General features: G+C 46.2%; 1 protein-coding gene and 1 long non-coding RNA gene across 2 annotated transcripts in view; one reads left to right on the top strand and one right to left on the bottom strand.

Moving 5' to 3' along the window:
- The first annotated feature begins 6,793 nt into the window (after window positions 1-6,793).
- LOC142003390 (uncharacterized) lies at window positions 6,794-11,471 on the top strand. Its single transcript, XR_012642821.1, has 2 exons — window positions 6,794-7,560; window positions 10,481-11,471. It is a non-coding gene; the product is annotated as an uncharacterized LOC142003390 (long non-coding RNA).
- A 643-nt stretch (window positions 11,472-12,114) lies between these two features.
- GMIP (GEM interacting protein) overlaps window positions 12,115-23,537 on the bottom strand; it is a 29,603-nt gene continuing 18,180 nt past the window's right edge. Inside the window, exons 13-21 of the mRNA XM_074980379.1 lie at window positions 21,729-21,815; window positions 21,431-21,529; window positions 20,665-20,804; window positions 19,857-20,045; window positions 19,289-19,426; window positions 17,764-17,960; window positions 16,144-16,432; window positions 13,898-14,018; window positions 12,115-13,374 (exon numbers count right to left, since the gene is read on the bottom strand). Of these exons, the coding sequence (XP_074836480.1) occupies window positions 12,845-13,374; window positions 13,898-14,018; window positions 16,144-16,432; window positions 17,764-17,960; window positions 19,289-19,426; window positions 19,857-20,045; window positions 20,665-20,804; window positions 21,431-21,529; window positions 21,729-21,815 (1,790 nt within the window). The 3' untranslated portion in view covers window positions 12,115-12,844. The remainder of the gene's footprint in view (window positions 13,375-13,897; window positions 14,019-16,143; window positions 16,433-17,763; window positions 17,961-19,288; window positions 19,427-19,856; window positions 20,046-20,664; window positions 20,805-21,430; window positions 21,530-21,728; window positions 21,816-23,537) is intronic.

Raw genomic sequence — 23,537 nt, 5'->3', positions numbered from 1 at the left:
TGGGGGCAGGGGCGTCAAGAGTCAGATAAAACAAAGTATGTAAAAGAGAGTGCCAAGCTCTCTTTTATATTCAAATTTGACACATTAACACATGGTTTGAACCAGGAGGCCAATTACCTGGGTCATTATATGGACTCTTATCAGAGAGGTAGCTGTGTTAGTCTGTAGCTTTGAGAACAACAAAAAGTCTTGTGGCACCTTACCCTATTAGTCTATAAGGTGCCACAAGACTTGTTGTATATGGACTCTTTCACATACTTTGTTTTATCTGACTCTTGACTTCCTCCCCCTCCTGCCACCTCTCTGCTCTTCTGATTTGCTCACCTTGATTACAATTTTTCTGATTTGTCAACCTCGATAACAATTTCTGGTTCTCTGTGCCTTAAATATTGAGTCTGTTCTGGGATGGCTATGGTCTGAAGAAGTGGGTCTGTGCTAGGAAAGCTCACCACCTAACCCATTATTTTGTTACTCTCTAAAGTGCTACTGGACTGCTTTTTTTTGTTTTGACAGTATGTAGACTAACAGGGCTATTTCTTTGTTACTATTCTTTTTTTAAAAGTTACTTTGTAACACCTAGCAAACAAGTATGCTTTATCACTTTAATTGTATACTTTTTGTTTTGTTACTAAATCACCTGTTTTTTTTTTTTTTTTTTTTATTCCTGTGCGTCCTATAGAAGGGTCTCTGTATATGCATGTTTAAGACTGAAAGGTCAGCCATCAGATTGCAGGTTAATTTCTTCTTCTTTGTTTTCAAGCTCTTTCCCAAGGTTAAGAACTTGGGGTTACCCCTTGGGAAGACATCCCAGGAGCATCTTCCTGAGTTTTAAGGGGGGGATTTTTCTCACTTAGGTGGTGGCAGCTACCTCCCAGGGTCAGTGAATCTGAGACTTTGGGAAGCTTTTAAGAAGCCTATAGATCAGCAGTTCCCAACTTTTCCAGAGGGGGACCCATTTTGACAATTTGACAATTCAAGATGACTTGGTGACCCAAGGCAATTCAAAAATGGGGGTGGAGAGCAGAGCCATAACTAGCTCATTTTGCACCCTGAGGCAATAGTATAAACTTGTGCCCCTTGTGCCGCTTTGCGACCGGGTGCTGGCAAACAGGGTGCGTGCTAACAGGAGGGAGTTTGGAGAGGCTCTCCTGGAGGAGGAGAAGGAAGGAGCAAACTAAAGCACCTTGGGGTAAGGGGCTGCTTATATTTGGAGGTTTTGGGCTTGTGTGTTTGTTTGGAGTTTGTTTGTTTGGAGTGCTGAGCTGAGTGTGTGTGTGTGTGTGTTTGTTTGAAAGGCCGTGTGCTCAGGCAGGCAGGCAGGCAGGCAGTTGGAAGCTGATTAGGTTTGAATTGAAACACCGTGTGCTGATTGGCTGAGCTGTAGGCAGAGGGAGGAGCTATCAGGGAGGCCGAGCACTTAAACCCTGCTAGTAAGCGACCAGGGAGCTTTGCGACCGGGTGCTGGCAAACAGGGTGCGTGCTAACAGGAGGGAGTTTTGAGAGGGGAATTTAGAGGGGGAGCTTGGAGGGAGCCAGTGACTTCTATTGCCCTTAAACTAAATCCTTTATAACAACCTCTATCTGAAACATTTAATTAACCCTCATATATAACTAGAGTAGGAAATGGAGGCAGAAGCCCAGCAGCAGAGTGGGGGCTATCCTGTTTATTGTGTCGAGTGCAGTATGTATGACTACCTACCCTGTGGGCAGGTGGCGTATGTGTGCGCTCGATGCAAGGAGCTCCTGGCCCTCAGAGACCGAGTGCGTGCTTTGGAGGCCAGGGTGGCTGAACTGGAGGAGCTAAGGAAGGCAGAGGTGTTTGTGGATGAGACTTTCCGGGACATAGTAGGGCTGTCCCACCTCCAATCTGACAGTCCTGAGGCTGTTACGGAGGATGAAAGGCTCAGGGAAGGAGAGCAGTCAAGGGGAGCAGAGGGAAACCATCCCGTAATTGGGACCCTCCTTCCAGAGGGTGATGTTGTATCCTCTCGTGCCGAGGATACTTCTCCGGGGGAGGGAGCGCCAGCTGTTAGGAAGAAGCAGGTTTTAGTAGTGGGGGATTCGATCATTAGAAATATAGATAGTTGGGTTTGTGATGACCGGGAGAACCGTATGGTGACTTGCCTGCCTGGTGCGAAGGTTGCGGATCTCTCGAGGCATCTAGACAGACTTATGGGCAGTGCTGGGGAGGAGCCGGTCGTCGTGGTACATGTTGGTACCAATGACATAGGGAAGGGTAGAAGAGATGTTCTGGAGGCCAAATTTAGGTTACTAGGAAAGAGACTGAAATCCAGAACATCTTTGGTGGCATTCTCTGAAATGCTTCCGGTTCCACGCGCAGGGCCAGATAGACAGGCAGAACTTCAGAGTCTCAATGCGTGGATGAGACGATGGTGTAGGGAAGAGGGGTTTAGATTTATTAGGAACTGGGGACACTTTTGGGGTAGGGGGAGCCTATACAGGAAGGATGGGCTCCACCTAAATCAAGGTGGATCCAGACTGCTGGCATTAAACATTAAAAAGGACATAGAGCAGTTTTTAAACTAAGAGGTGGGGGAAAGCCGATTGGTGCGGGGGAGCACCTGGATCGGACGGAGACTTCTCTTACACGAGGCTCCATAGACAGGGATTCCCTAGAAGTTAGTCAGATAGGGAACGTGGGAAATAATATATGGGCAAGATCAGATGTGAAACAATCGTGCATAAAAAAATCCACCACGTCTGTGAAAGGCGGACATATAAATAGTGGTAGTTTTCTAACGTGCTTTTACACTAATGCTAGGAGTCTGTCTAATAAGATGGGTGAACTGGAGTACCTCATATCAAAGGAGGAAGTTGACATAATAGGCATCTCAGAAACATGGTGGAATGAGGACAATCAGTGGGACACTATCATACCGGGATATAAATTATATCGGAAAGACAGAACAGGTCGTGTGGGTGGCGGAGTGGTACTATATGTGAAGGATAATATAGAATCAAATGAAGTAAAAATCCTAAAGGAATCAAAATGTTCCATAGAATCATTATGGATAACAATTCATTCCTCTAATATGAATATGGCATTAGGAATATATTACCGACCACCTAACCAGGACAGTGATAGTGATGCTGAAATGTTAAGGGAGATTAGAGAGGCTATCAAAATAAAAAACACAGTAATAATAGGAGATTTCAATTATCCCCATATTGATTGGGTGCATGTCACCTCAGGACGGGATTCAGAGATTAAATTTCTTGATGCCTTAAATGACTGCTTCTTGGAGCAGCTAGTACAGGAACCCACAAGGGGAGAGTCAATTCTCGATCTAGTCTTGACTGGAACGCAGGATCTGGTCCAAGAGGTAACTGTTACTGGACCGCTTGGAAAAAGTGACCACAATATAATAACTTTTAATATTCCTGTGTTGGGAAGAACACCGCAGCGGTCAAACACTCTGGCATTTAATTTCAAAAAGGGGAATTACACTAAAATGAGGAAGCTAGTTAAACAGAAACTAAAAGGTAGAGTAATTAAACTAAAATCCCTGGAAGCTGCATGGAAACTGTTTAAAGACACCATACTAGAGGCCCAACTTAAATGTATACCCCAAATAAAAAAACACAGTAAGAGACCTAACAAAGAACCACCATGGCTAAACAGCCATGTTAAAAAGGCAGTGAGAGAGAAAAGGGCAGCTTTTAAAAAGTGGAAGTCAAATCCTAGTGAGGAAAATAGAAAGGAACATAAACACTCCCAAATTAACTGTCATAATGTAGTAAGAAAAGCCAAAAAAGAGTTTGAGGAACAGCTAGCCAAAAATTCAAAAAACAATAGTAAAATGTTTTTTAAATACATTAGAAGCAGGAAGCCTGCTAAAAAAGCAGTGAGGCCCTTGGATGATAAAGATATAAAAGGAGCGATCAAGGAAGACAGTGCCATTGCGGAGCGATTAAATGATTTCTTTGCTTCAGTGTTCACGGCTGAAGATGTTACAGAGGTTCCTAAATCTGAGCCAGCCTTTTTAGGCGACAAATCTGAGGAACTCACTCAGATTGAAGTGACATTAGAGGAGGTTTTGGAATTAATTGATAAGCTGAATAGTAACAAGTCTCCAGGACCAGATGGCATTCACCCAAGGGTTCTGAAAGAACTCAAATGTGAAATTGCGGAGTTATTAACAGTGGTTTGTAACCTATCCTTTAAATCCACTTTGGTACCAAATGACTGGAAGACGGCCAATATAACACCAATATTTAAAAAAGGCTCTAGAGGAGATCCTGGCAATTATAGACCGATAAGTTTAACATCAGTACCAGGTAAATTAGTAGAAACACTAGTAAAGAGTAAAATTGCAAGGCACATAGAAGAGCACGAATTGTTGAGCAAAAGTCAGCATGGTTTCTGCAGAGGGAAGTCGTGTCTGTCTAATCTATTAGAATTCTTTGAAGGGGTTAATAAACATGCGGACAAGGGGCACCCAGTGGACATAATATACCTAGATTTCCAGAAAGCCTTTGACACGGTCCCACACCAAAGGCTTTTATGTAAATTAGGTGGTCATGGGATAGGAGGAAAGGTCCTTTCATGGATCGGGAATTGGTTAAAAGACAGAAAACAAAGGGTGGGAATAAATGGTAAATTTTCACAATGGAGGGGGGTAACTAGTGGTGTTCCCCAGGGCTCAGTCCTGGGACCGATCCTGTTCAACTTGTTCATCAATGATCTAGAAAATGAGGTAAGCAGTGAGGTGGCAAAGTTTGCAGATGACACCAAGTTGTTCAGGACAGTCAAAAGCAAAAGGGATTGTGAAGAACTACAAAAAGATCTCAGCAAACTGAGTGATTGGGCAGCAAAATGGCAAATGAAATTTAATGTGGGTAAGTGTAAGGTAATGCATGTTGGAAAAAATAACCCAAATTACACGTACTACATGATGGGGTCAAATTTAGCTACGACAGATCAGGAAAGGGATCTTGGAGTTATAGTGGATAGTTCTCTGAAGACATCCACGCAGTGTGCAGCGGCAGTTAGTAAGGCAAATAGGATGTTAGGAATTATTAAAAAAGGGATCGATAATAAGACAAAAGATATCATACTTCCCCTATATAAAACTATGGTACGCCCACATCTCGAGTACTGCGTGCAGATGTGGTCTCCTCACCTCAAAAAAGATATATTGGCATTAGAAAAGGTTCAGAAAAGGGCGACTAAGATGATTAGGGGCTTGGAAAGGGTCCCATATGGGGAGAGGCTAGAAGACTGGGACTTTTCAGTTTGGAAAAGAGGCGATTGAGGGGCGATATGATAGAGGTATATAAAATCATGAATGGTGTGGAGAAAGTGAATATAGAAAAATTATTTACCTTTTCCCATAATACAAGAACTAGGGGACACCAAATGAAATTGATGGGTAGTAGGTTCAAGACTAATAAAAGGAAATTTTTCTTCACACAGCGCACAGTCAACCTGTGGAACTCCTTGCCCGAGGAGGCTGTGAAGGCCAGGACTCTATTAGGGTTTAAAAAAGAGCTTGATAAATTTTTGCAGGTCAGGTCCATAAATGGCTATTAGCCAGGGATAAAGTATGGTGCCCTAGCCTTCATAACAAGGGCAGGAGATGGATGGCAGGAGATAAATCACTTGTCTTCTGTTCTCCTTCTCTGGGGCACCTGGCATTGGCCACCGTCGGCAGATGGGATGCTGGGCTTGATGGACCTTTGGTCTGACCCAGTATGGCCATTCTTATGTTCTTGTGTTTATCCATAAGTTATTGCATAGAAAAGGGGAAATATATTTCTAACAAACTACATTTACTCTATTTCGTCAGAGCTGTGGTGGTGGAAAGACACTCATCTCCAAACTGTTCCCCCTGGCTTAAACCCCAAACTCAGAAGCCGCAGGGGGTCACACTCAGGGGCTGGAGGGGGCTAGCAGAGTCACACAGAGGCTAGAGGGGGCTAGCAGAGTCACACTCTGGCTGGAGAGGTCTAGGGGAGTCACTCAGAGGCTAGGAGTCACTCAGTCTAGAGGGAGCTAGGGGATGCACAGGGACCCCCATGGCAGGAAGCTGGGGGGGCTCAGAACTTTGGCTGGCAGCACCAGCTGCAGGGACCCCATCTCCTACAGAGGCTGGAAGCCAGGGAGCTGACCAGCTCTGCCTTCCCTCCTTCCTTCCCAACCTCAGATTCAGGCCCCCACATTACCTGAGCTGGGTGCTGCTCCTCAGGTATGCAATTCTCTGCCCTGCAGATGAAATAGTTCTCAATTTAATTGATTGGCTTAGCTGCCTGACAGCTGTTAATCCAATTAAGCAGTTGAAAATGGCTTCAGGAGTGTGAATGGCTTCTTAAGAGCCACCTGTGGAGCTGCCCAGCCCAGCTGGCAACCCTTTTGAAATGTAATCACGACCCAGGATTGGTTCCCAACCCATAGGTTTGGAAACCCTGCTATAAATGAAATGTATTATAAGGTCTCTTGCACACCTCTACCTTCTGCATTCAGACTGACAGAGTAGGGATCTGCTGCAGAGTTTGGTGTTCTTACCTCTCCAGGGAGCTGTAAGAGCTGCCCAGAGTGCACCATGCGGTGCTCTGGCAGCAATTTAAAGGGCTCAGGGCTATGGGCACTGGGGCTTTGCCACAGCAGTGGCGGTGGCGGCAGCAGCAGCCAGAGCCCCCCAGGCCTCTTGGAATAATTGGGCCCCAGAGCAGTTGCCCCTTTGCCTGCCCCATTGTTGGGCCTGAAGCTCATTACATAATATTCATTTATTCATCTTAAGCCCTATTCTGAGCTCTTTGCTCAAACTGTTGGCACGGGAAACGTTATTATATTCTGATCTCATAGAGACATTGTTTTGTAAATGAATGCTTATTGATGTTCTCATAAGGTTCAATATTGAATTTAGCATTGTTAGTGAATCCTCCTTAATTTTCAGTATTGTTTTGTTAATGAGATCCTGTTCATGTTCTATACGACCGAATAACTCTACCTTCCTGTAATTTACTTTTTGTTAATAATCTATTGGTACTTGACCTCCTGCTCAATAGGGAATTACCAGAGCGGAATGGCACAAGACCAGTAAGAATTCAGTTTGAGCTGGGGGAGTGGATAAGGGAATTATGAGAAACTCTCCCCTGGTTTGTTGGGAGGGGGTGAACAAAGGAGGAGAGAGGTATAAGTATTGCACACTGCTTGTTGCAAGGTGTGCAGGCTTTGAGGAGAGATCCCCCTGCACCTTACTTGGCATGCCAAATAAAGATTCTTCTTCCACTCTCGGTGTGTTATTGGGCCAGCGTTGCATACCGGGCACGAACTGCCACTGTGCCACCTTAAGAAGGAGGCAACAGTTTTGGCGTCCCTGGGTGGGCACTCTAAATTAAAGCCTTGCCCGGCTCGCCTCTTGGCGGGGGTAGCGGGAGACGGCATCGGACTTCCAGCGCGCACCGGTAATTTTACTGGGGAACTCGGCGTCCGGGTTCCGCAGCCCCTGCTGGGGACGACACAACGGTGCAACGCAGTAACATGGAAGAGAGAGAGGAAACAGAGGGTGGAGCGGCGAGAGCCGGACCTCTGGACAGGTAAGACCCAGTCCCTTTTTGTGAAAGGGACTTCCGGGACGCCGGACGGCCAATACAGGGTTGGGGCAATAGGTTGTGATAAGGATGGGACTAGGTCAAAGTAGCCCCAAGGATAATACTCCCTTGGGTTGTGTTTTGAAACACTGGAAAATTATAGGGGGGGACCCCACGACCAAATCTAGACTAAGGAGACTGTGCACAGTAGGGTGGCCACAGTATAACTTAGAAGGGCAGGAGCAGTGGCCACCAGAGGGATCCCTAAATTATAACACCATATTGCAGCTGCTTTTGTTTTTACAACATACCGGTAAATGGGAAGAACATATGTATGGCCAATATTTTGAATATCTTAGAAATAGACAAGACCTGCAGGAAATGTGTGGATTATCATGTGCAGTACAACCAGCTGTAAATAAGCCTAATGTAAACTGTCACCAGGACCCCCCTTCGGCTTCTGCACCCACACCCCCTCCATACAGGGAAAGGGTTTCCCATGATTTAGGAATAGCCCCCTCAGTTAAATTGTATCTATTAGTGACTGAAACAGTGGTTGACAGACTGGGAGCTGCGAATCGACAGGCTACTACTATGCAGGTGTAGACCCATGTGCCCTTTAATCCGATCGATTTGGCAACTTTTAAACCCCAAGCCGGGGAGTTTTCCACGGATCCTAGCCGTTTTATTTCAATTTTCAAAGGGTGTTTAGCCAGTCACAAGCCTGATTGGAATGACTGTCAGGTCCTAATGAGAACCCTGTTGTCTGAAGTGGAGCGTAACCAGGTTGTAACAAAAGCCAGGGAGGAAGCAAGACAAAGGCATGAACTTGGCAGGAGCGAAAAAAAAAAAAAAGCTATTTGTCAAATCCCTGAGCCCAGCAATAGGAAACAACTGCGTGCCTTTTTGGGAATGGCAGGATTTTGCAGATTATGGATACCTGATTATGGGGTACTGGTTAAGCCTCTGTACGAATGTGTTAAAGAAAGTGACAGAGACTTGTTCCGTTTTACAAAAGAGGCTCAACATGCATTTAAAGCTTTAAAATTATTGTGCGTGTAATGGAAGCTCCAGCCCTAGGTCTATCAGATATTACTAAACCATTTCAGCTGTATGTGCATGAAAGGAAGGGAGTGGCCCTGGGAATATTAACTCAAAAGGTGGGAAGTTGGAAGCGACCTGTGGCTTACTTCTCTAAACAAATAGATACTGTTGCTAGAGGCTGGCCAGCGTGCCTGCGGGCGGTGGCGGCTGCAGCCATCGTCTTAGAGGAGGCAGGAAAACTCACTTTGGGAGGGGAAGTTGAGGTCAACACCCCACACGCTGTCCAAGCCCTGCTGGAGGCAAAAGGAGGGCTTTGGCTCACGCAAGCCCGACTCACAAAGTACCAAGCGTCGTTGCTAGAGAATGCAGAAGTTAAGTTGGTAACCAGTCCAACTTTGAACCCAGCCACCCTGTTACCTGAAAAGGGGACAGAGGAAATTGAGCATGACTGTTTAGAGACTATTGACACTCAATATTCGAGCCGCCCTGACCTTAAGGACCAACCACTTTTAAATGTGGACTTACAGTGGTTCACAGATGGCAGTTCCCAGGTGATAAACGGAAAAAGGAGAGCTGGATATGCGATAGTCAGCCTGCACGAAACTATTGAGGCCCGTCCTTTACCAGTGGGTACATCAGCTCAGCTAGCAGAACTTATAGCCCTCACTCGAGCCCTGGAAATGGCTAAGGATCTGCGAGTTACAATTTGGACAGACTCTAAGTATGTATTTGGGGTAGCACACGCCCATGCTGGAATTTGGAGAGAAAGGGGAATGCTCACAGCTCAAGGGGAGCCTGTCAAATATGGAGAACAAATCCAGGCCTTCCTCCAGGCTATACAGGAACCAAAGGAGGTAGCTATTGTCCATTGTCGAGCTCACCAAAGGGGGGATGGAGATGTAACAAGAGGTAATGCCCGGGCAGACCGAGAGGCCAAACGGGTAGCAAATACGGAAGATATTGCTCTTTTGCCTCTGATTCCCACTCTCCCAAATCCCCATGAGAAGCCAGAATATTCTGCCCAAGAACAGCAGTTAGCTGAGCAGTTACAGCTGAACCTGCGAGAAGGATGGTATGTAAGTGAAAAAGGACAAGTGTTGCTTCCTGGACCCTTGATAAGGCCGACGGTTATGAGTTTTCATCAAGGGACACATGCAGGTCAGGAGGCCCTGATCCAATTATTAGAGAAGCACTTTATAGGAGATGGAATAAGAAATGAAGCCAGACGGGTGGTTAGAGACTGTATGGTATGTCAGAAAAATAATCCCTGAGCAGGAAGACCCGTGGTACCCTCCCCACTACCATCAGCCCCGGGACCAGGAGTCGTGTGGCAAATTGACTTTACTGAACTACCTCGAGCCAGTGGGTTTCGGTACCTACTGGTACTTGTGGATCGTTTTACATGATGGATAAAGGCATTTCCATGTAAAAATTGTACGGCCAACACAGGCGCTAAAATCTTAAAGGAGATAGTCCCCCGGTTCGGAGTACCAGAATGGATTGAATCAGACCGAGGAACCCATTTCGCAGCTCGATGTGTGGAGAAAATAGAAGATGGACTCAAGATCCCATGGAAATACCACATTCCATATAGACCGCAGGCCAGCGGAGTGGTGGAAAGAGAGAATCAGACTTTGAAAAGACATTTGTCAAAATTGTGCCAGGAAGCTCAGCTTAAGTGGCCAGAGGCCCTCCCCTTAGCCCTCTTAAGGACCCGAATATTACCCAAAGGGAGGTTAGGATTAAGCCCATTCGAAATCTTGTTTGGGCGACCATGGCCAATGAATGGGGTGCCTGGTACAGGTATAGAATGGGGGATAGGGGAGGGGTTTTTAAGGAAATATTTGCTGTCGCTGTCGTCTGTTATGTCTTCAATCCACAGGTTTGTTCGTGACAATCAGCCCATTCCGTTGGACCAACCCCTTCACGATATTCAGCCAGGAGACAGCGTCTTGCTTCGGACGTGGAAAGAGGAGCCCCTTCAAGAGAAGTGGAAAGGACCCCACCTCGTTTTATTGACCACAAAAACTGCTGCTAAACTAGAAGGAGTCAAACTGTGGTTCCATTTCACTTGATTAAAGAAGGTCGAACCGGCTGAGGAAAAGGAGTGGACTATGAGCCATGTCACCCCAGAAGCTGAAAAGGATTTAGGACTGAAATTGTTGTTTAAGCGAAAGTAATTCTGTATGCTGTAGCAAAATGCGTTATTTGCTAATATGTAACTGTTTGTTAGGATTCAAGTAGGTTTGCCATTATTTAAAGGGTGTGTTGACTTTTTCCACCAATCAGTGGGAATGCATGTATTAAAAAATAACAAAATGGGAATGCTACCTATGAATCAGGTTTTAAGTAAGAAATATGAGAAGACTCAATATGGGACATCTTGAGTGTTCTCAAAGGGGGGAAATGTTGGCACGGGAAACGTTATTATATTCTGATCTCATAGAGACATTGTTTTGTAAATGAATGCTTATTGATGTTCTCATAAGGTTCAATATTGAATTTAGCATTGTTAGTGAATCCTCCTTAATTTTCAGTATTGTTTTGTTAATGAGATCCTGTTCATGTTCTATACGACCGAATAACTCTACCTTCCTGTAATTTACTTTTTGTTAATAATCTATTGGTACTTGACCTCCTGCTCAATAGGGAATTACCAGAGCGGAATGGCACAAGACCAGTAAGAATTCAGTTTGAGCTGGGGGAGTGGATAAGGGAATTATGAGAAACTCTCCCCTGGTTTGTTGGGAGGGGGTGAACAAAGGAGGAGAGAGGTATAAGTATTGCACACTGCTTGTTGCAAGGTGTGCAGGCTTTGAGGAGAGATCCCCCTGCACCTTACTTGGCATGCCAAATAAAGATTCTTCTTCCACTCTCGGTGTGTTATTGGGCCAGCGTTGCATACCGGGCACGAACTGCCACTGTGCCACCTTAAGAAGGAGGCAACAAAACAAAAGTCCCATGGACATAGTTTGATTCTGACACCACTAGACTAGGGCAGGGGTGAGCAAACTTTTTAAGGTCACACCCCACGTTTTGGCCCTGCAATTAGCTGGGGCTCCTCCAACCTGTGGGAGGACCACAGGAAGGGATGTGGACGGAGGGGTCTCAGAAAGGGGGTGGGATGCTCCAGAAGAAGGTGCTAGGAGGCTGCAGGGACTGCCCCAAAGGGGAGGAGTGCTCGTGGGTAGGATCATCATCAAGCTGGGAACTGCCCAGCTGCCCCCACTGCTTGTCCAGGGCCTCTGTGCACTCTGATTGGCCCAGCAGCAGGGTATGAGTGGGGGATGGTTGCTTGGCAAAGCAGAGGGGGAGGGTAAGGAGGCAGCAGAAGCTGCAGGAGGGAAGCCGACTGCAAAGTACCCCCACTTACAAAATGTCGTGCCCCTCACTTTGCACAGCCCTGGGCTAGGGCTCTATGGTGAATGATCGCTATGCATGAGAGGGGAGGCTTGGTGTGGTCCTAAAATGGAAGATGCCGAGAACCACTGAAACAAAGACCAGCCTAGCTTTGGATTAGTGAAAATGAAACCTTCGTTAATGGGTTCAAGGGACTGTGGTTTTGACCGAATAGCTGCTCAAGAGATGCTACAGATTGTTAGAAAAGCAGAGAGAGAGATGGACAAAGTAACACACTGAGGCTGCTCTCAGGGTGGCACAATCTCGTCTTTCTAAAACAACTTATGTTTTTTCTGTGTTTATAGAAAACAGAAATTGCAGCAGTGGAAGCCGCAGGACCCCAAGACCATGTCAACACCCTATACGTCATAAGATTTATGCTGAAACATGAGGGATGCTGTGATTTAAACAAATCTTGGGGCTCCAAGACATCTGTGATTGTGTCCTCTTCAGCTTCCTGATAGGATCATAGTCACTTCCTCTGTGCCTAGGTAGCAGCACCCATGTGATCTGTGCTTTCTCCTTTCTGCCTAGACTAAGCATCATGCTGTGCTGAGCTGGGTATCACCCTGAATCCATGCCTTGCAGAAAAATGCCTGGCACCAGTTGCAGATGTTTCTGAAAGGTCTCTTGGAGTTTGCTAAACAGTAAAAATGCAAAGTCTGGGCTGCCCCACTGCCTGCCTGATGAGTAATAGCAGAGGTGTTTCCTGCAGTCTGCACCACTAAAAGAGGTAGTGGGATTGAGTTCTCATCTCCTCCTTTCCTTCCTTCCTTCGTCCCCACCAATCAGCAGGTAGCCCCTTTTGGCAGTGCAGCTCTTATCACACTTTCCAACAGCACCCTTCTCACTGTTCACAAAGGTTTCCCTGGGATGGTGTCCCCAGGTCAAAGTCTGGTTTGAGTTCAGTGCAGTTTGTGCTTGTCCTTTCCAAGGAAGCCTGAGGGGACTCCATAGCAGGGATACTGGTTTGAAACTTGGAGACAATCCTGGCAGTTTCCTGGGTGATCTCAAAATGTCTGAGCTGTTGTTTTCCTCCAGAACATCGCTGCAGTGTGCTGGTCTCTGGAGAGCTACTCCTGCTGCTGTCTTTCTTCTCGAAGATCTCCTTTGTCACAGGGATACAGCCTGCAGGACTACCTTGTGCAGCAGCCTCCATCCCAGGGCTATCGAGAACAGCAGCCATCAAGGACAAACTGGAAGGTCTGGGAATGAATGGCCTCATTTTGGCCTGTGCTGGTCGAGGATACTTCACAGGCTGCCGGCTGAAGTGGCCCCTGGGTTGTGGCCCTAGAATTGAGTCAGAATCTGGGTCTGGCTTTTCATGCATTGATTCCTCAGGGTCCTCCAGCTCAGAACTGCCATTTCTGCTTAAATCTGAAAAATAAATGAGAAAGAGCTATTTTAAAATGAGGTTTCCCCTCAGCCTAAAGTTCGTGGCCTAGTAAATGTTACACACTGGACAAGTACAAATCCCTGTGCAAACACACAAGTGTAGGCCATTCCCTTGTCATGTGCTGGGAACTGAGCCTCCTCTCTTAATCCTGACATAAATCAGGAGTCATTTCAGAGACATAAATGGTGTGGAAATGGGTGAAAATAAAGGAAGAATCAGGTTCTTTGTTCTCAAGGCTGTGAACTCTGCCTAGAGCACCTCAGAGACTCTACTCTAGCAGCCGGGCTGGTGCAGAGTGAAAGAAAACCCCTTTCTGGAAGGGCTCATCATATTCTGAAGCCTGATGGCTAGCTAGACAGCAAAAAGCATCCAGGTTGTGCCACACCTTATCTCATACACAGAGACACATGCAGAAACAGGCAGACTCCTGTGAAAGCTCAGTAAACACAGATGAAGCCAACCCCAAACCTGCCCCAGGAACACGTGCCCCTGCTTGGCATTTACCTAGGGGGTCTGTGCTCAGGGGACTGTGGGTTCCCTCCATTGTCAGCTCATTGATGGCTTCACTGGAAGATGACTTATCAGACACGTAGCCCTCACTTGAATCATGCTTGAAGGAGAAACTCTGTTGGAAAAAGCCAGGGCTGTGAACCTATTTAGACAGGGCCCTCCTTTCAGATTAATTACAATATATAGTCCCTGAATGCAGCAGTGTAGTGAAGAGAAGAAAGATCATTGGCTAAAGGCAACTATATCTTCAGCTCCATTTCAGCTTGCCAAATGCAAAACCTGAGAGCTGCATGTGGCAGTCTCAGCAAGAGAGGGAGAGGCATCTCAGAGCTGACATTAGGACCCTGATTTATTTGGGTGCTACACAGACACAGAACACCAGAGAGCTCTGCCTTGAAGATCCTAACCAGAGATAGGGTTTGAGGTGAAGCAGTGGGGAGGCATTTTGCCTATGATCCACGCAACTGGTCAGAACTGATGACAGAACCCAAGTGCCAATTCAGGGCTCTGCCCATTGAACCATATTGCCTGCCACAACAGGCACCTCTGTGCAGTGGTTGCTTTCTGGCAGGGGGCCTGTTGTGAGACTTACATCTTCACATCCAACATACTACTAAAACAGACCATTTTAGAATGCACAGGCTGTAATTCTGCCTCGGAGTTGTGTTGAGACATTAGTGTCACTTTCAGAACACTTTGCACGGAAGTTCACTCTCATAAGCTAAAGCCACTAGTCCTTTTTGTGCAATGCAAATCAGGAACAAGAGAATTAAAAGCTTGTTGAAGGACTGATTAAGAAAATGGTATTAAATTTATGTCATCTTCCTAGTTCCCTCTGGATAGGTCATACTGTGCAACTTTAATTGGCAGCAGCCACATTATCTGTCATGCTGCAGCCTTGCTTAGTGATCTCTTTGCCTGTCCTTGTGCAGATGGAGAAAGTGGGGGGAAGCAACAGAAACATCAGCATTAATTACAACAAAGTAATTACTGTTAGACTGAAACATACAAGAGCCTGAGATGTCTGTTCAATGGGTCTTGAACATCATAGCTCTTATGGGCCCAATTCCCCATGGAAGTCAGTGGGTGTTTGTACAGAGATTAACCAAAATTTGAGCAGGGACTTCATTATTGTACAGAGAACTTAACTCCTATAGACCTTGATTCCACCCCCCCCATAATTTTGACCTTTCCTATAGAATTTAATAGCCATCCCTGCAATAGAATTATATATGATGGCTTAAAGAAAACCCTGAACAATGGAAAGGGGCTAATTCCCTATTATATTCAGTAAGTTTTTATAACGCCCTCTTAGTTTCATCCCTACTAAATTATATTGGGTGTTTTCATATAGGATATGGCTGCCAGGTGCACTGTCAGATTAAGAGCTGCTTTCATCTCGGATCACATTCAGTATCACACCCTTATGACCCAGTGGCTGGAAACCCCAGGGAAAGCATGATCACTGACCACCAGACATGAATGTGACTATTAAGAAAAGGAAGCAAGGTGTGTGCGCGTGCGCATGCGCACACGCACACCCCACCCCCCCAGCGACCTGAACAGGACTGAGAGGGGCATGTGCGTGCGCGCACACACACACCAGGCAGATACTGATCATTCAGGCTTTGCCTCCCTCTGTGACCTCTGGAGAATCACTTTTACTCTATCTACCTCTGTTAACTCTGCTGTGAAATATGGGTAACATCCCGACATACCTCCCAGGAGGTGGTCCCAATTACCTCAAGTTTTAAAGTGCTTTCAAGAGGAAAGTTGCTAGGTATTCTTGTGAGGGAAGAGAGAGGGCCTTAGCACTCGGCAGCACAGAAACACAGCTAAACTATGTCTCAGAGGGAGGCAAGTCCAGGAGAGCCACATCCATCTGTGCTGGGGATCCTGGTGTATCGTTCACTATTTATATAACCAGCCATTCCACGAGCTGTAAAACTATTTATCTACTGAGAGACACAGCAAAATCCTGATGTATTTTCTGTAGGAATTGGACTCTTAAAAATGTGTGGAAAAACAACCTCCAGAGCTGCCTGAGGAGCTGCTGAGGGATCTGCAGCTTGGAATTTCTTCCCATTCCACAGGAGTCACCCATCTGCTCTCTGCTCTCTGAATAATCCCCAGATGCCAAGTGGCTTCACTTTCTGTAAAATCCCATTTTGTTTGCTAATCCAACTTCCCTGTGACTGTAACAGGGCCCCTGTGCCCATCTCTGTGTCTCTGCATTGTACCTCTGTGGTCACACCCTTGGCTTTCTCAGGGCTCTGCTGCTCCTCTTTGTTCTTCTCTACCAAGGTCTCTTGTGAAGTGTTTTCATACAAGGACACAGGCAAGTCATCCATCCCAAAGACCCTCTCATAGTTCAGAATGAGAAACTCCACAATCTGGGCCTGGTACCCAGAGTCTACAAGGCACGCCATGGAGACATCACACCCTGAGCCAGGCCGGATCAGTGTCGGACCGAAGATTATCCCCAAGTTGTTGGGGGACATCTTGTTCTCTTCATATCTCTGGGCCACCCTGGGAAAAGGAAACATCACTATTAAGGGTCTCCCTAGCTTCAGCCACACTACAGCAAGTGGGAGAGATGGCATGGGCTGGGAATGGGGAAACTGATGGCACCGTTTTCTGGCAGAGATATACATCCCAACCCTGGCAGGACCTATCAACCAGCCTGAGAAGTCCCACATGGAATCCAAAATAAAAATAACCTGATCATGTCTAACTAAACATTTCCTTTCTAATTACATATTTATGCTCTGATTATGATGTGGCCAGGAAATTTACTGGATTCATCAGCATTTTTGGTCTCTCCCTGCTCCAGTCACAGAACCAAGATCCCTTAGCCTGCAATTGTTCCCATTGAAAAAGGGATCCCTCTATCCCCAGTGGCTTACCTGACCGCTCCCTATAGGGACCCCTGCCCTCTGGATTTAACTCTTTACAAGTATTCATGACAGTGCCCAACACAACATCTGGCTATGGTGGCGTAAGCAGCTGTGCAAAAGGCAAGAAAGGCTAGCTATCCTAGCCCACCACCCTTGGGCACCTGGCCAGTATTTCCTGCAAGCTATGCACTTGTGCAATCGCTTGGGAGAGATTCAAATGCTGCCCAGCTGATTAGTAAAGCTCGCACAGCTATGTTTTATGTTTCCATTGGTGATGCACATTTGCAAATGCCTCAGTGCACATAAAAATTATTCTGCACATGGACTGAAAAAAATCCACACAGAGGAACAAGGTAAGAGGGAACATGGTACCTGGCCCCTCCTACTATTTGCACTGCTGTGGTCACCTCCTATTTTTAGCATGCTACTTGAGCTCGTTTTCACAAACTGGAAATTATACTACCATTCCAAGTGTAGACATGCTCTAAGAGTCTCTTCTGGTATTGACATGCCCCTGTGCCATATGCTCATCTGGGGAGCCAGATCATAGAAACTCGGTTTGGAAAAAAAAACCTCAGGAGGTCACTCAATCCAATCCCCAGGTCAAAGCTGGACTGAGCACAACTAAATCATCTCTGCAGCAATCTCTTTGCTGTACCAGCTTCCAACAGACACTATCCTCATCCATCAAAACAAAAAGCAGTCAAGTAGCACTTTAAAGACTAGCAAAATGGTTTATTAGGTGAGCTTTCGTGGGACGGACCCACTTCTTCAGACCATAGCCAGACCTGAATAAGTGGGTCTGTCCCACGAAAGCTCACCTAATAAACCATTTTGCTAGTCTTTAAAGTGCTACTTGACTGCTTTTTGTTTTGATAGTGTATAGACTAGCACAGCTTCCTCTTTTTTACTGTCCTCATCCATGTGACACTAATCAGCAAGTCAGCCACTTGGCCCCATCACCTGTATAAATGTGCAATGAGGTGTCGCAGGGTGTTGTAGTTAGTCCCAGGCAGTTTGCTCAGCAAGTCCTTCATGCTTTGGATGAGATCTGCTGAGAACTCTGAGCTGTCTCGTTTCCCTTCCCCAGGTCTCTGCATCTCCTTGGCAAGAGTGATGAATTCATCATACAGCTGAGACAGGAGCACTGGCCCAGAGAGCTGTGGTGAGGGAGATTATGTTACTGCAGTTCTGCCTGTTTGATGTGCTGAGGAAAGTCCCATGAAGGACTTAGAACATAAGAATGACCATACTGAGTCAGACCAAAGGTCCATCTAGCCCACTATTCTGTCTTCTGACAGAAAGCAATACCAGATGCCCCAGAGAGAGTAAACAGAACAAATACTCAAATGAACCCTCTTCTGTTATTCATTTCCAGCCTCTGAGAGAGGTTAGATATACCATTCCTACCCATCCTGGCTTATAGCCTAACCTCCATCAATTTATCCAGTGTTACTTTTTAAGCTTTTCCTGGTGTCACTGGCTCTGCAGTCCTGGCCCACTTCAGCCTCATGTTCCCAGGCTCATGCTGATTCTTATCTCCAGCATGTACAGACTAGTGATTGGCTCCCTGATTTCTCTTAACATTTAAGGCCTGCAGAGAATGCCTAGGAGACCCCAGAATTGCCATTCACAGAGAAATAATCCAGGCCTGTTAATGTTCAGGGAAGCATTGGGTCTTGTTTGCTCTTCATCTCTGCAAGCCATGAACTTTGGTGGGGTCAGGAGACTTCACAACAACCTTCTTAGACAGTCACTCTCATGGCATCAGTGAAAAAGAATGTAAGAAGGTCAGCACTGAGAATTAATCCCCCTGATTCTACAGTAAACAGAAAGACATCAACATACCCAGTGCCTCAGAAAACCAAGCCAAGAGCAAGCCAGGAACATAAGCTGTCTGACATGCTACCAGAGATGCACCCAGAATGAAAGTAAAATTAATTTCTTTTTGCGGGGGAGGGGCAGCACACTCACTAGGAAGACACATGACCTCGCCTTGTGACCCCACACATGACTTTGCCTCGAGCCCAGGCCTGGGGCCCCTACGTTCATCCTCTCTCCTCCCCATCTCATGTTAGCTGAGGGCATTACCGGAGCTGCCAACAGGTCTGCTACTTCCCAAAGTAGCCCCTGCGGTGGAGCAAAATCCATCCATGGAGCTGCATCCACCCAACTGGAGACAGCAGCAGCCCAGCCAGAGGACAGGACTGGGGATTCTGCTCTATTCCCCATTGCGAGTGGGAGCAGGGAACGGAGCGGAAAACCAGCAGCTCCTCCCACTGCAGTACTGCTCCCAGCTCGCCTTCAGCCCTGTTCTCCTGCAGGGAGGGGTGGTGTCTATAAACAGCTGGAAGGGAATACCAGACTTTTCAGGCCACTTTATTGCCAGTACAGAGCACCTGGCCATACCAGTTTATGCTCATCAAAAGCCTGCAAGTGGCCCAGACCAGAGATTGAACCTGGCTCCTCTGAGCAATTTGCTACCCACCTCTTTCAGGAAATGCTTTAAGACGCCAGTGATGTCATGTGGAGAATGTTCCGAGAGCTCCACCAGATCCCTCCCATTTTCAAATGCCTGGCAGAGCTTCTCCACACGGGCCTTGGCCCCACTTATGCGATAGATCCCCTGCATCGTTGAAACAGGGAAAGGTTCAGGGACGCTGGTCAGATAATGTGAAAAGAGGGGAAGAGAGTGTACAGGGCCAGGCACTAAGGGGGCAGCTTAATTTCTGCAGCTGAAGCCAAGAAGGGATGTGACTGTCTCTTTCCTTCTGTGGCAAGGCATCAAAGAATGAAATACAATGACGTGGCACCCAGATACCTTCACGGTGGGATGTTACAAAAAACCAGAGCTAGAGGCAACCAGAGAGAATTTTTAATTAGTCTATCTTGGAGCCTGTTTACCAGGGGAAACCCGCCCTTTACCTAGCGCCTGGAGACAAAAGTCACCAAACGAGGGCCTGATGTGCTTCCTGTCAAACCAAAGAAAGTGTAACCCAGGTCCCCAGCAAGAGCAGGAGTGGGTCAATACTAGATGCTACCCCAGGGCTGCTCACCTGCACGCCAAGGGCACGCGCCTCAATCTCTGCAGTGCATTTCACAACTAGGAATGGAACCTCCTCTGGGAAATCCCGAGGGACCTGTGTGAAGTCGATGCCAAAGAGGGTCACTCGGCTAGGCAGCTTCTTGTGGCCACAGGTGATGAGGAGGCTCTCCAAGCACTTCCTGTGGCAGGTCAGATAGCACTGCAATGGCAGGACCATTCTGAGTTAGGCCCTAATTACAGTTCAACAAGGACCAGTCCAAAAGCTGCAGAAAGCATCTCCCTTTGGAACACATCACAGGCTTGTCCTCATCCTGTTTCCTCTACTCACTGAATGGGGCCCATTCACACAGTTTTACAGGGGGACATAGCTGCAGCGAGATAACCAGCTCTCTTGGGCTCCCATACAAGGGACCTACAATCCAGGGCAGTGGTGGGCAACCTGCAGCCTTAGGACTGTGGACCTCATGATATTTTGTTTACCGATGCCAGATTCCCCTGGTTTCTATCCATGTATTTTTTATCATATCTGTATTACTAATGTGACAAGCATGTGACGTGATGTGCTTGCTGATTGTACACAACATTGACCATGAGAGCTGTGCACTCCCTCTGCAGCCAATCAAAGTACTGGTATAGTTCAATTGTCACACCCTGTAAATTCTAGGTATGCAAGTACAGTTAGCAAAGCTGCCTAATCCAAGAAGACTGTCTCTGTCACTACAATCTTGCAGCCCACTGAGATGAAGAAGGGCCACTCATGCAACTCACTCACTAGCCTAGCTTGCTATCTCTGCTCCAGGGTGTTTGAGCTTTCTCACCTCTTCACACTCAGTGCCACTGACCATAAAGGTTTCACACTCCCTGCACTTGGATGGACCCCGCAACTTCCGTAGCCGGTGGGTCTGTGCTGCACTCGACAGAGAGATGTTCTTAAACTGATATGGGGATGATCCATTTTCTGCTTCAGCAACCATGTAAATATAACAAGGAGATATTAAAAGAAGCTGTTCATGCCAGCTAGAAATGTGAAAGGATTTGCAGGCCCTTTCTCTAGGCAACTGGGCAGATCCTTTGTAGCACTGTCTATTTTGGGTGCTTGGTATAATGACTAGGGGTTATTGGATGAACTGGAGGAGTCTGAGACAGTATTTGGGAAATTGCTGCCAGCCATAAGCGAGCAGCAGTAGCTCAACTAGAACGATGTACATGGCTGGAATTCCATGTGAGGTCATGGATTGGAAGGGACACCAACAGTGCTGCTGTGGGAAGCTCAGGTTTAGAATAGCAGCATCCTATGGTTTGGGGTTGAAGAGCACCAGCAGAGTTGTGTATGTTGGCTGGGGAGCCTAGAACTGGAATAGCAGTGGGGGGCTGGAGGGCCAAACTGAGGGGCATCAGCAGAGTTCTGGGGAGTCCAGAAATGGAATAACATAGGCAGTACAGATTGGGAGTTCAGATGCATTGTTAGTGTGGTTTATGGAAAGTTCCCTTTCATAAGCATACCAGAATGGGGAAGCACTAGGGGCACTGGGTGTTTTTCTACTGTTCCTCTTTATCAGTCATGGAGGTTTCTTTATTGCTCACCATTTTCATATGTTTGAGATGAATCTCTCTCTTCAAAATCATCCGAAGAGGACATGGTGCCTGTGGAAGAAGCTTTGAGCAGCTTCCTACTTTGGTGCCCTGGAGACAAGGAGGAAGGTTTTACATTATACAAAATACAAGGTGTATGGACCTTTGGTCTCACCCAGTATGGCCATTCTTATGTTCTTATATATTTATATTTAATATAAAGAACAAAAAAAGCTCCAAAAGGACATTTAATGTCCGTTGAAGTTTTTTGTTAGTATGAGTATTAAGAAGAAAGTGCCATTTTCCTCACCTGGACTGGAGGTCGGAGAGTCCAGGGACCTGGATTCGCAGCTCCCACCCAGACTTTCTGTGTCACTGTAGAAGGATTTGTTTGCATCTGTAAAAGGCAAAGTAGATGAGACAGATCACCTCAATACACTGACTTAGGTCTCAGCAGCATTTGCTAAAGGAATCTGAACACATCTGCCAGGGTCTTTACCCTTACTGACAATGTCTCAGAACAACAGATCCATCTGCTAATATCTTTTAAAATAGAATGAGATGCAACATGAGAAGCCTGATGAACCAAAGAGAAATCTGGAGGCCTTTTTGCTTTTAAGAGACCTTGAGGAAATGTCCTTTTGTGCTAGAAAGGCACATTTTACTACAATTATTTTCATAGAGTCATAGAATCATAGAATAGTAGGACTGGAAGGGACCTCGAGAGGCCATCGAGTCCAGCCCCCTGCCCCCACAGCAGGACCAAGCACTTTCTAGACCATCCCTGAAAGCCATCTATCTAACCTCTTCTTAAATAGCTCCAGTGATGGAGATTCTACCACCTCCCTTGGCAATTCGTTCCAGAGTTTGATCACCCTGACAGTTAGGAATTTTTTCCTAATGTCCAACCTGAACCTCCCCTGCTGCAATTTCAGTCCATTGCCTCTTGTTCTATCCTCAGAGGCAAGGAAGAACAAGTTCCCTCCCTCTGCCTTATGACACCCTTTTAGATACCTGAAAACTGCTATCATGTCCCCCCTCAATCTTCTCTTTTCCAAACTAAACAAGCCCAGTTCTCTCAGCCTTCCTTCATAGGTCATGTTCTCTAGACCTTTGATCATTCTCGTTGCTCTCCTCTGGACCCTCTCCAATTTCTCCACATCCTTCCTGAACTGCGGTGCCCAGAACTGGACACAATACTCCAGCTGAGGCCTAACCAGAGCAGAGTAGAGTGGGAGAATGACTTCTCATGTTTTGTTCACAACACACCTGTTTATGCATCCTAGAATCATGTTTGCTTTTTCTGCAACAGCATCACGCTGTTGATTCATATTTAACTTGTGGTCCACTATAACCCCTAGATCCCTTTCTGCTGTACTCATTCCTAGGCAGTCCTTTCCCAGTCTGTATGTATGACATTGATTGTTCCTTCCTAAGTGGAGCACTTTGCATTTGTCCTTATTAAACTTCATCCTGTTTACCTCAGCCCATTTCTCCAGTTTATCCAGATCCTTTTGAATTATGACCCTATCCTCCAAAGAAGTTGCAGCCCCTCCCAGCTTGGTATCATCTGCAAACTTAATACCATAGTGAGATGATTTCTAAAATGTCTGTGAGAGAAACTGTAAAATAGTGAAAGGAAGTGTTAAATCTGCAATGAAATATGATGATCTGGGGGAGTAGAGTGTATGACTTGAGAATACAGCATACCCCCTGAACCAGCCCATCACAGCCACTCGAAGGTGGCCTGCACAGAAGGTAGTCAAGCGTGAATCAAATGTGGCATTATAAAACTGATATTGCAAGTAAAGGGGCCTGATGGCAAACAGGATGTGCCCATTCCCCAATCTGCCAGTAAAAGCGTACATGAATGAATAAAACCTGACACTTTGTGAGTTAAAAGTAAATTTTTTGATTCAATCAGGGAATACATTTGCATGAATCTCAATCTCTTTCCATAAAATTGCAGCAGCCAAAACACACACAGTTTCAATCTGGAGAAAGCCCTGAGCTTCAACTAGTGAAATTAATAATTTTTCCTATCGTTTACAAATAACAGCAATCACGTGGCACCTCAGAGACTAACCCATTTATTAGGTCATGAGCTTTTGTGGGTAAA

This window comes from Carettochelys insculpta, chromosome 29 (genome assembly GCF_033958435.1).
Source record: "Carettochelys insculpta isolate YL-2023 chromosome 29, ASM3395843v1, whole genome shotgun sequence".
NCBI lineage: Eukaryota > Metazoa > Chordata > Testudines > Carettochelyidae > Carettochelys > Carettochelys insculpta.
The sequence above is the reverse complement of the archived record's forward strand: the minus strand, read 5'-3'. Positions and strand labels throughout refer to the sequence as shown.